This window comes from Lithobates pipiens, unplaced genomic scaffold, assembly GCF_037356315.1.
Source record: "Lithobates pipiens isolate NorthernLeopardFrog02 unplaced genomic scaffold, aLitPip1_a1.2 Scaffold_13, whole genome shotgun sequence".
In the NCBI taxonomy this organism is placed as follows: Eukaryota; Metazoa; Chordata; class Amphibia; order Anura; family Ranidae; genus Lithobates; species Lithobates pipiens.
The window spans coordinates 543,533,369-543,545,868 of record NW_027507718.1 but is presented as its reverse complement, the minus strand read 5'-3'; the positions used below and the strand labels follow the sequence as shown (position 1 = coordinate 543,545,868).

General features: G+C 47.2%; 1 protein-coding gene across 1 annotated transcript in view; it reads right to left on the bottom strand.

Moving 5' to 3' along the window:
- LOC143975977 (dynactin subunit 1-like) overlaps window positions 1-12,500 on the bottom strand; it is a 47,605-nt gene that overhangs the window by 21,320 nt on the left and 13,785 nt on the right. Inside the window, 8 exon segments of the mRNA XM_077478504.1 lie at window positions 3,423-3,551; window positions 4,280-4,411; window positions 4,570-4,731; window positions 7,617-7,766; window positions 8,350-8,412; window positions 11,910-11,978; window positions 12,086-12,175; window positions 12,177-12,256. Of these exon segments, the coding sequence (XP_077334630.1) occupies window positions 3,423-3,551; window positions 4,280-4,411; window positions 4,570-4,731; window positions 7,617-7,766; window positions 8,350-8,412; window positions 11,910-11,978; window positions 12,086-12,175; window positions 12,177-12,256 (875 nt within the window).

Genomic DNA, 12,500 nt, shown 5'->3' with positions numbered 1-12,500 from the left:
CCCTGCCAATATATGCCCTGCCAATACCCTGCAATTCCCTGCCAATACTCTGCAATACCCTGCCAATATATACCCTGCCAATACACTGCAATTCCCTGCCAATACTCTGCAATTCCCTGCCAATACCTTGCAATTCCCTGCCAATATATACCCTGCCAATACACTGCAATTCCCTGCCAATACCCTGCAATTCCCTGCCAATATATACCCTGCCAATACACTACAATTCCCTGCCAATACTCTGCAATTCCCTGCCAATATATACCCTGCCAATACACTGCAATTCCCTGCCAATACCCTGCAATTCCCTGCCAATATATACCCTGCCAATACACTGCAATTCCCTGCCAATATATGCCCTGCCAATACACTGCAATTCCCCGCCAATACTCTGCAATTCCCTGCCAATACCCTGCAATTCCCTGCCAATACCCTGCAATTCCCTGCCAATATATGCCCTGCCAATACACTGCAATTCCCTGCCAATACACTGCAATTCCCTGCCAATATATACCCTGCCAATACCCTGCAATTCCCTGCCAATACCCTGCAATTCCCTGCCAATATATACCCTGCCAATACACTGCAATACCCTGCCAATATATACCCTGCCAATACACTGCAATACCCTGCCAATATATACCCTGCCAATACACTGCAATACCCTGCCAATATATGCCCTGCCAATACACTGCAATACCCTGCCAATACTCTGCGACTCTGATCCGAGGAACGATCCGATCTGTGAGTTTTTTGATCCGTTGTACCCCTACTTGAAATACATCACTCTGTGTAATGAATCGATATAATATACGAGTTTCACTTTTTGAATCGAAATTACTGAAATAAATCAACTTTCTGATGATATTCTATTTTTTTTTGCGATGCACCTGTACATATCTAAATCCACCTTGAGAAAGGGGATTTTTGTTTTGTTTTTTTTTTCTTTATCCTACATCTCTTTTTTTTTTTTGCCATGGATCAGTTTTAATTAAATCATTGTCTTTGCATGGGTTGTTCACCTGGGAATTTGGACAATCCCCAAAAAAATAAAAATAAAATAAAATAAAAGTACAGTACAGAAAAATGTGCCAATACAGCAAAAGTGGATCCTCGCTATGGGCCCCTGCAGACTGCACAAGATATTCCTATCCTGGGTAAAGGAAGGCTGCGACTACCCTGTTTCCCCCAAAAATAAGACCTAGCGTGATTGTCGGTGATGGCTGCAATATAAGCCCCACCCCCCCAAATAAGCCCTAGTTAACCACTTCCAACCCCGGCCTATGACGTCTTCTGATTCCCAGCCGTCTAGGGGGCACGCGTTAACACCAGGGGGCACTGCAGGGGTTAATATGTTTGTGCAAAAGTTATAGCATCTACAAAATAAGGGGATAGATTTATGGCATTTTTTTTTTTCTAGTAATGGCGGCGATCTGCAAATTTTTTTTTTCCCGTGACTGCGACATTATGGCGGACACACCGGACACTTTTGACACATTTTTGGGACCATTATCATTTACACAGCGATCGGTGCTATGTTTACAGATCCACGGTCCTGCTGTGTTCCCAGGCAATCGCGGGTGCCTGGCGGACATCGCAGCCGCTGGGCACACGCACCGGGTCCCGAGCGATGCCGCGGGTGCACAGAGGAACACCGATCGGTCTCCCCCCCTTGTGAGTCCCCTCCCCCCCCACAGTTAGAATCACTCCCATAGGGAGCATATTAACCCCTGCAGTGCCCCCTGGTGTTAACCCCTTCCCTGCCAGTCACATTTACACTAATCAGTGCAATTTTATAGCACGATCGCTGTGTAAATGTAAATGGTCCCAAAAATGTGTCAAAAGTGTCCGATGTGTCCGCCATAATGTCGCAGTCATGGAAAAAAAAAAAAAAAAAAAAAAAACGCAGATCGCCGCCATTACTAGAAAAAATAAAAAAATGCCATAAATCTATCCCCTATTTTGTAGATGCTAGAACTTTTGCACAAACCAATAATCGCTAATTGTGATTTTTTTTTTTACCAAAAATATGTAGAAGAATACGCATCGGCCTAAACTGAGGAAAAAAATCATAAAAAAAAAAATTGTGTTTTTTTTTTCTAAATTGTTGCCCTTTTTTGTTTATAGCGCAAAAAATAAAAACCACAGAGGTGATCAAATACCACCAAAAGAAAGCTCCATTTGTGGGGAAAAAAGGACGTCAATTTTGTTTGGGTGCCAAGTCGCACGACCGCGCAATTGTCAGTTAAAGCGACGCAGTGCCGAATCGCTCTACTCTGGTAAGGAAGGGGGTCAAATCCTCCGGGGGGGGGGGGGGGGGGGGGTGGTTAAAGTTCTTGTAGGTCTTATTTTCAGTGTAGGGCTTATTTGGGGAGTGGGGCTTATATTGCAGCCATCACAGACAATCAAGCTAGGTCTTATTTTCGGGGAAACAGGGTAGGTACAGGGAGCTAGTGTAACGGGCTAATGAAAGAACTCCATGATAAAACATACTACTGTACTACAAATGCATTGCCTCTAAGAGCTTCTGAATTTGGGCCAAAAGGACTTTTGTAGAGATTGCGGCCAAGGACCAACTCCACTAATAGGCCGCACTGCGGGCACTAATGGGTAGTACTGATGGGCACCGATAGGCGGCACTGATGGGCAAAGGAATGCCGATAACCGGAAAGTGTGATTAGCTGTGATTGGACCCAGCTAATCACGTGGTAAAGAGCCGCTGTGATTGGCTCTTCACTCAGATCCGCGATCAGCTCCGCCTGTAGTACACAGCAATCACAGAGAGAGCAGCAGCGGTTGTGCGGCTTTGGGAGGACATCATACGCAGGGGCGGATTGACCATTTGGCCACTCGGGCACTGCCCGGGTGCCCCGGGCCACTAGGGGGTCCCATCAGAGTTGCCAGCCTCAGTAAAACCAGGGACTGTATGTAAAAATCTGTTTTTTTTTTACATCTGTCTCTGAAATGTCCCTTACCGACATCCTTTTGGTCTAAAAATTCTGAGATTATAGATGCCCCACCCCTCCAGTACCTTCTCAGCCAATAGAAACATGTCTGTGTATACTGTGTGTACATGTAGGTGTATACTGTGTGATTGTATACTGTGTGTGTGTATACTGTGTGGCCCCATAATCTCCTATTGCCCGGGGGCCCCATAATCTCCTATTGCCCGGGGGCCCCATAATCTCCTATTGCCCGGGGGCCCCATGAGTTGTCAGTCCACCCCTGATCATACGATGCCCTTCCGAAACTGGACGATCGCGCTGCAGCTGCCATTTGCTTATAGCGTGAGCGCCAAGTGGTCAACAGAGACCATCAGGCCTGATAAGGTCATCATTCTTGGGGTAAACAGAAGTATTTTGAGAGCTGTAATAACCTCACAACCCTATCTAAAAGGTGCCCTGATTAGGGGAAGGAGTTACCTTGATCTTCAGGGACTTCTTCACTTCTTTGATGACGGTCTCTCTATCCTCCAGCTTCAGTCCCAATCCCTCGGCGTCTGTAATCTCTGCACGGAGGGCAGCCGATCTCTGCTCAACCGGAGGAGGCGACTGCAGAGGAGACACATCCATAAGTCACGCATTAGCACAATTTCAATAAAAGAAAAAAAAAAAAAAAAAAACGGGGAAGAACCTAAAATCAGGTTTGCATCGCTGTCTGTGTCCTTACTGGGGAGAATTCTCCTCATCTCGTGCGTCAGCGAAGGATATTCGGATAATCTACCCAATGTAGGACACAGGCAGCACTAAGACCCCTTTCACACCAGGGCGTTTTGCAGGCGCTATAGCATTAGAAATAGCGCCTGGAATCCGCCCAAAAAAAGCTGCACCATTGTCTGTAGTGTGAAGGCCCCGAGGGCTTTCACACTACAGCGGTGCGCTGGCAGGACGTCAGGGAAAAGTCCTGCCAGCAGCTTCTTTGGAGCGGTGAAGGAGCGGTGTGTTGACCGCTCCTCCACCGCTGCTCCTCATTGAAATCAATGGGGCAGCGCTGTAATACCGCCGGCAAAACGCCGTTATTGCGGCGTATTGCCGGCAGTTTGAACCCTTTCTCGCCTACTAGCGGGGGGTAAAAGCGCCCCGCTAGCGGCCGAAATACACCAGTAAAACACCGCTAAAAATAGCGGCGTTTTACTGCCCACGCTATGGGCGGTGTGGTGTGAAAGGGGTCTTCAAGCAATTATATCAGTGTAGATGGGAAGTGATGGAACTTTTCTCAGCCCGGCTGGAGCGAACAAAAACATTTCACAGGAACTCCCCCAATCCCAGGATCCGCTCACCTTGCTTTGAGGCTTCTCGGCGTCGTACTCTCCTTCCTGCATTGCAGTGGCCATCTTATTCATGGTGGCGATCAAGTTGTTGCAAGACTGCCGGAGGCATTCGTATGGGTTACTGCCCTGAGAGCCGTAAATCTGGAACAAGGAACGATCAATGACTATTACGAGTGAACAGATGCGAGAGATAAATTCCCTACCACTCATAATCTAGGTGTTACTGATTGAGCCATAGAGCTGGCAATTTTTTTTTTATTTTTTTTTGTTTCCTCTTAGGCACCTCGCCGTTTTCTCACCTGTTCAGTGGCCTTGAAGGCCACATCCTCCAGCTTCAAAGACTGCAGACCTTCGCTCTCCCCGAGAGGAGCGATCATCTGAGCGCCGGCGGCCGCCACCTCCTGGAAGACGGCCACCACCCATTTCAGATGTTTGCGGCATTCCAGCAGCGTCTCGGAGACCTGGGAAGGCAAAAGTCACACGATGTCTAATAAGTCTCCCAGCTCTCTCCTTCAACACAAAGAAGCAGAGTGAACCATTGGGTGGGATGCGCTAGACTAGCTCAACATTTTATTTTACTACAAGGGAGCCCTTGTAATAGCTCACAGGGAACCTCTGCTAATAATGCCGCTACTATAAAAATGACTAAAACAATAAAAGAATGTGCCATACTTCGCATATTTGATACTCAGGCCTGCTCTATAAAACTACATTTGTATCAGGCCTGTCCCAGGCCAATTTTCAGCACTGTTGCCCTATGAATGACAATTGTGTGGCCATGCAACACTTAAAAGCGGAGTTCCACCCTAAAGTGGAACTTCCGCTTACCGGATTCCCCCCCCCCCCCCCGGTGCCACCATTTGCACCTTTCAGGGGGGGGGGGGGTGGGGTGCAGATACCGGTATAATTCAGGTATCTGCCCCCACTTTCTGGGAATATCTAGCCACAGATGCCCCCCCCCCCACCTCCCCCGTTGTATTCTGGGAAACACCCAGTTCACAGAACACAACGGGGACCAGTGAAGATGCGCATTAGGGAACCGGGCAGTGAAGCCGCAACACTTCACTTCTTGATTCCCTGACAAAGGATGGCGGCGGGGGCAGCCGAGAGAGGAGCGATCGCTCGTCATCTGCTGCCGAAATCGTGGGCACCCTGGACAGGTGAGTGTCCATTTATTAAAAGCCAGCAGTTGCAGTATTTGTAGCTGCTGACTTTTAATATTTTTTTTAAGGTGGCACTCTTTAACCCAAACAATATTTTTATGATGGGCACTGACGGGCATCACTGGTGGGCACCGATTATCAGTGCAGATGTCCCCACTGAAGAATGCCGCTCATCAGTTCTCCTCACATACGGTCAGTGAGGAGAGGAATGCCAATAACTGCCATTTCCTATTTACACTTTGATCAGCTGTGATTGGACACAGCTGATTACATGGTGAAGAGCCTTCATCATAAGCTCTTTACCATGATCAGTGATTGCAGCGCTGTGAATCCCCCCCCCCATGGGCGCGCACGAGCGACCCGTTCTGAAAGAAGTCATATGGCGTTGAGTGATAACGGTAAAGCCAATCTGCTATAGGCCTGGCACGAAGGTCTTAAAAAATAATGGGCACACAGGCCGCGTAAACTGTACTGCTCTCTCCCCAGAAAAGCGATCCCTTACTTTGACAGCCAATGAGAAGTGCCCCCTTACACTGTGCTCAGTGAACTGCCCTAGTACATTGGTGGTTACGGAGAGCTCTTCTTAGTGATAAGTGGGAAGGATGCCCGCCACGTTCCTTAAAGCGGAGTACCACACGTTTTTTAATTTATTAAAAGTCAGCAGCTACAAAAAGCATACCGCTGCTGACTTAATAAACCAACACTTACCTGCCCCACGGTCCAGCGATGCGGCTGCCCGGAGGCTAGCTACTCCCCCCTCCTCGGCGCCGCCATGGTAACTGTGGGCACCCAGCCATGACAGCTTATGACTTCACGGCTGGACGCGCACTTTTCCTATTGGCCAGCCGATCTTCTGGGACCCGAATTGTGTTCCAGAAGATTGCTGCCAGGGAGGGGCCACCTAGGGGGAGAGGAGTCGCCTAGGTGGCTGAAGATAGGAAGCAAGAAGTGGGACAGGAAGTCTCATGAAAAAAAGGGTACACCCCCCCCCCCCCCCCCCAAAAAAAAATGACATGCAAAATGTGGCATGTTAGGCTCGATTCACATCTATGCATGCTGCTTTTGAGCGTTTTTGCAGTGCTTTTTGTGGTGCTTGTTGCGCTTTTGGACACGCGTTTTTACCGCGATTTTGCCACGTTTTGCGTATTTGTTTGTTTTTACACCAGCTATATACAGTGGAAAAAAAAACGCAAAATGAAAATCGCGGTAAAAACGCAGTACTTGCGTTCTTGATGCAGGTCCATTGACTTCTATTAAATGCAAAACTCTGCATTTTGCATGGAAAAAAAGTCCCCGACCCTTTCTAAAAACGCACAAACAAAGTGGGAGTGGCTGCTCTAAAAACCGGGGGGGGGGGGGGGGGGAGGGTTGGGGTGGGTGAGAAGGGGAGGTACTTGGGTGAGCTTAAAAAAGAGGCAGAGAAACAGCAGTGTGAAGATTGTCGAATACCAGTACCCCAGAGAACAGGACGTGTCAAGGAATGCCTCTAAAGTGTTGCCACTCCCCTGACGTTATGCATGCATATAGCTTAAAGTGGAAGGGGGTCACAAGAGTGTGTACAAGTAGAAAATGACTTAAATATCTGTCTTTATTTGCTTGGCTGGATGAGAGGCAGACCAAAATGTAGGCAGAAGAGGTGGCTGCCTTGGGCACTTCAGCAGAAGCGGGGCATAAAACCAGCCAACACATTCTGCCGAAGTACTTCACAGCTCCAGGTGGGGGCGCCACTTTGGCCTTTTCCATCTTGGGTGCTAAAAAGGACCTTGGTCGGCTCCCGGCTGGGATTAAAGCGCTACAGAAGAACAGGCTTCGGAGGCCATTATATTCTATATTTGCTTTTCTCTTACCGGACGCAAATAGAGATTTTATATATATATATATATATATATATATATATATATATATATATATATATATATACACACACACACACACAAATACACACACATACTAGGACAGCTATTATCTCTGAATGGTGCTGAACAGGGAGTGAAGAAAACCTTACAATCCTCAGGAAAACCTAACAAAATGGTGTAGTATCTTTTCTTTTTCTTTTTTTTAAGAATCTAACTTCCTATAAAAAGGAAATATATACGCCAATGCTGAGTATCACTGAGTATCCCAAAACAAAAGTCATCATCTGAAGACGGACGGCTCCTAATGTTTTCTAGAGGTTGCCTCACCGGGGGTCCAAAGCTGAGAGCGGCGGGTATTCCGGGCGCCTCTGTTCCCGGCATTCTGCGGCGGATCTTCTTACAGAACTGTCGGATGTCACTGCAGGAGGTCTCCAGATCCTTCAGGAGGATGGCAAAGTCTGACGCCTCCTGTCCAACCTGAAGGAAGAGATGGCAAAAATATCAGATATTAGGTATGTCAGTGCAGGGTGAGGGACCTCGGGGGGGGTGGGGGGTGGGGGTGGGGAAGGTGTCACTGGTGAGGAACCTCTGGGGAGTGGGGGGTCACCGGTGAGGGACCTCTGGGGAGGGGGGTCGGTCATGGTGTCACCGGTGAGGGACCTCCGGGGGGGGTGGGGAAGGTGTCACTGGTGAGGGACCTCTGGGGGGGTGGGGAAGGTGTCACTGGTGAGGGACCTCTGGGGGGGTCACCGGTGAGGGACCTCTGGGGGGGTGGGGAAGGTGTCACTGGTGAGGGACCTCTGGGGGGGTCACCGGTGAGGGACCTCTGGGGGGGTGGGGAAGGTGTCACTGGTGAGGGACCTCTGGGGGGGGGGTCAGTCATGGTGTCACCGGTGAGGGACCTCCAAGGGGGGGGGGGGGGGGTGGGAAAGGTGTCACTGGCGAGGGACCTCGGGGGGTGGGGGGTCACCGGTGAGGGACCTCTGTGGGGGAGGGGGTCACCGGTGAGGGACCACCGGGGTCAAAGGTGAGGGACCTCCGGGGGTCACAGTTTACTCACATGTAAGAAGGCCCGCAGTCTGCTCACTTCAACTCCCATACAATCCAGAGCGCTCTGTGTAAACTGTGGACAAAAAAAAAAAAAAGATAGATATCAGTTATAGACAGACTGGAAACAGATGACCGGGATATGGGAATGTCCGAGTCACCAATTTAGAACAAAACATGGCGATTTGGAAAGTCGGAGGGAAGTCAGAAATCTACATTTGTACACTTGTTCTGGGTCACTGAATACTGCGGCCAAAAAGACCCCCCAGTTTCTTCAAGGTTAGGCCACAATGTGAGATTTTACCAGCAGGTGGCACTGCGGGTAAAAATCGGCCATTGCAGACTCCCCTTGTCCTATTAAAATCCACAACTCTGTTATCACATACAAAACAGTCAGGTGGGTGTCCAATTTCCCTGAATGATATATACTTAAGAGGATATTCCCCGTTTCTTGAATAGAAATCACTCTGAGGCCAAAGCTCCACACCGTCTGGCCTGTGTGAAAATCCCCTCTTATGGCTCAGCGATTACACTTACCCCCCGGAAATATATAGAAGAAGTGAGCCGCTCTGTCTCTTTAAATAGTATAATAGCAGCCGGCACAGCAAGAGATCAATTTGCAAAGTAAGGTAAACTGTATATATAATAAAGTGCAGCGCTAATGTGATGTCAGTGGAATAAACCACAACCAAATAAAGTTATACTCAATGCAGAGACCTCATCACTATATAAAGAAAGTTTTATCTATACTCCATGATAGAATAATCAAACAATCTCTGGATATTACATAGACAATAATGAAAAATTAACTGAGATTAGTGAAAAATAATGTTGCAAAACAAAAATAAAATAAATATACATTCATAAGTGCAATTTAAAGTCCATGAACAAGTGACCACAATAGCATGGTGACTTGAAATAAATGCTTGGTGTAGACAGTTTGCCAGTAGATAATCCACCACTGATGACTATAAGGCTTACCAAAAAAGTTGAACCCAAAATAGGCGTACGCCTAATGAGTCAGTAAAGCTTGATGTCTTTTTTTAGACGAAACGCGCCAGGGCGAGCTCTGCTGATGCCACTGCGCCCTATTTGATCACAAAGCACTTTTTATCTTCTTAAAATGTTCCTTTATTGTATGTAAAAAATAAAAAAAAAGGAACATTTTAAGAAGATAAAAAGCGTTTTGTGATAAAACATGGATAGTGACGCAGTGGCATCAGCAGAGCCGTCCCGGCACGTTTCGTCTAAAAAGACATCAAGCTTTACAGACTCATTATGCGTAGGCCTATTTTGGGTTCAACTTTTCTGGTAAGCCTTATACTTATCGGTGGTGGATTATTTATCTACTGGCAAACTGTCTACACCAAGCATTTATTTCAAGTCACCATGTTATTATGATCGATTGTTCATGGACTTTAATATGCAGTTATGAATGTATTATTTATTTTATTTTTAGTCACAACACTATTTTACAGTAATCTCAGTAAATTTTTCACTATTGTCTATGCAATATACAGAGACGGTTTGATTATTCTATCATAGAGCATAGATACAAACATTCTTTATATACTTATGAGGACACTTACCCTGGAAGCCCGTTAGTAAGTCTTGCCACAGATTCTCAATGGGATTTAGGTCTGGACTGTGACTGGATCATTCTAACACATGAATATGCTTTGATCTAAACCACTTCATTTGTAGCTCTGGCTGGATGTTTCGGGTCGTTGTCCTGCTGGAAGGTGAACCTCCTCCCCGGTCTCAAGTCATTTGCAGACTAACAGGTCTTCTTCTAAAATTGTCCTGTATTTGGCTCCATGCATCTTCCCTTCAACTCTGACCAGCTTCCCTGTCCCTCCTGAAAGTAAAGAATCCCCACCACATGATGCTGCCACCACGTTTCACAGTGGGGATGGTGTGTTCAGGGTGATGTACAGTGTTAGTTTTCCTCCACACATCGCATTTTGCTTTTAGGCCAAAAAGTTAAATTTTGGTCTCCTCTGACCAGATCACCTTCTTCCACATGTTTGCTGTTTTCCCCACATGGCTTCTTGCAAACTGAACTTCTTATGACTTTCTTTCTCCAATGTCTTTCTTCTTGTCACTCTTCCATAAAGGGCAGATTTGTGGAGAGACGACTAATAGTGTCCTGTGGACAGATTCTCCCCCTAAGCTGTGGATCTCTGCAGCTCCTCCAGAGTTACCATGGACCTCTTGGCTCTTCTCTGATGAATGCTCTCCTTGCCCGGCCCGGTCAGTTTAGGTGGACGGCCATGTCTTGGTAGGTTTGTAGCTGTGCCATACCCTTTCCATTTTCAGATGATGGATTTAACAGAGCTCCGTGAGATGGTCAAAGCTTGGGAGATATTATTATAATCTAACCCTGCTTTTTACTTCTCCACAACTTTATCCCTGACCTGCCTGGTGTGTTCCTTGGCCTTCATGATGTTTGTTCACTGAGATTCTCTAACAAACCTCTAAGGGCTTCACAGAAAAGCTGTATTTATACTGAAATTAAATTACACACAGCTGGACTCTATTTACGAATTAGGTGACTTCTGAAGGCAATTGGTTCCTCTAGATTTTAGTTAGGGTTATCAGAGTAAAGGGGGGCTGAATACAAATGTACCCCCCCCCCACACTTTTCACATACCGTATTTATCGGCGTATAACACGCACTCCAAGTTTAGGAGGGAATTTTAAGGAAAAAATGTTTAGGAGGGAAGTTTAAGGGAAAAAACAAAAAACAAATTACATTTATATGCCCATCAGTGTCATCTGCAGCCTTGTCCACCATTGCAGCCTTATGCAGCTGTGTCCACCATTGCAGCCTTATGCAGCCTTGTCCACCATTGCAGCCTTATGCAGCCGTGTCCACCATTGCAGCCTTATGCAGCCGTGTCCACCATTGCAGCCTTATGCAGCCGTGTCCACCATTGCAGCCTTGTCCACCATTGCAGCCTTATGCAGCCGTGTCCACCATTGCAGCCGTGTCCACCATTGAAGCCGTGTCCCCCATTGCAGCCGTGTCCCCCATTGCAGCCGTGTCTTTTATTTTTTTAAATGCCGCCGCCGAGATAAAGACCCGCATGTGTATCTCGGCGGCGTGCAGTAGTTCTCGGCGGGCCTCCGGCTCTTCTCGGGCCGCCTTCGGCCGTTCTCGGAAGCTTTCGGCCGCCGAAAGCTTCCGAGAACGGCCGAAAGCTGCCAAGAGCCGAAGGCGGCCGAAAGTCGCCTTGAAGAGCCGAAGGCGGCTGAAAGCCGCCCAGAGGCTCAGAATTTCTGGGGATCGGCGTATAACACACACCCACGATTTTCCCTGCTTTTAAGGGGAAAAGGGTGCGTGTTATACGCCGATAAATACGGTATTTATTTGTAAAACAATTTTGAAAACAGTTTATCGATTACCTTCCACTTACACACTGATGTGCCACTTTGTGTTGATCTATCACATAAAATCCCAATAAAACACATTGACCTTTTTGGTTGTAACATGACAAAATGTGGAAGATTTTCAAGGGGGTATGAATACTTTTTCAAGGCGCTGTAGAAGGGGGGGTAAGCAGCACTCACCTTGATGTGATCAAACAGCTGCATAGTGCAGTCTTCAGGCTGGTCAGCCAGGTGGATGCTGTACAAGTGCTGAAAAGATGTAAAAAATAATAATAATTATATGAAAAAAAGACCATAAAGCTCCTCCCATCTTGTCCGGACATCTTGCGCTAGTCACGGTTATGGCAGCCCCCTACCTGATTGTACTTGATGGCTTTGGTGAGCGGCTCCACATTGACCGTCTCATCCAGCTGATCTTTGTGCAACAATTCAATCAGGAAGTCTAATGGATCGTTCATGGACACTCATCTCCGGGTACAGCGTGCCCACCTTCTTGTACACCTCCACGTTTGCACTTGTTGAGAGCCCTGTGGGGGGGGGGGGGGAGGATGAAAATTAAATACAGTGCTGTGTAAATGTATTTGCCACCTTCCTGATTTTTTGCATATTTCTCTTAGGCTGCATTCACACCTGAGCGTAGCGTTTTGAGGCAGAAAACCCGCAACGAATTTAACGCGATTTTGCTGCGTTTTTTACTGCGATTTTGCATTCTCCATTGAGAATAATAGATTTTTTTCCCCTCTAGCGTTTTGTAGCTTCAGGCTTCAAGCC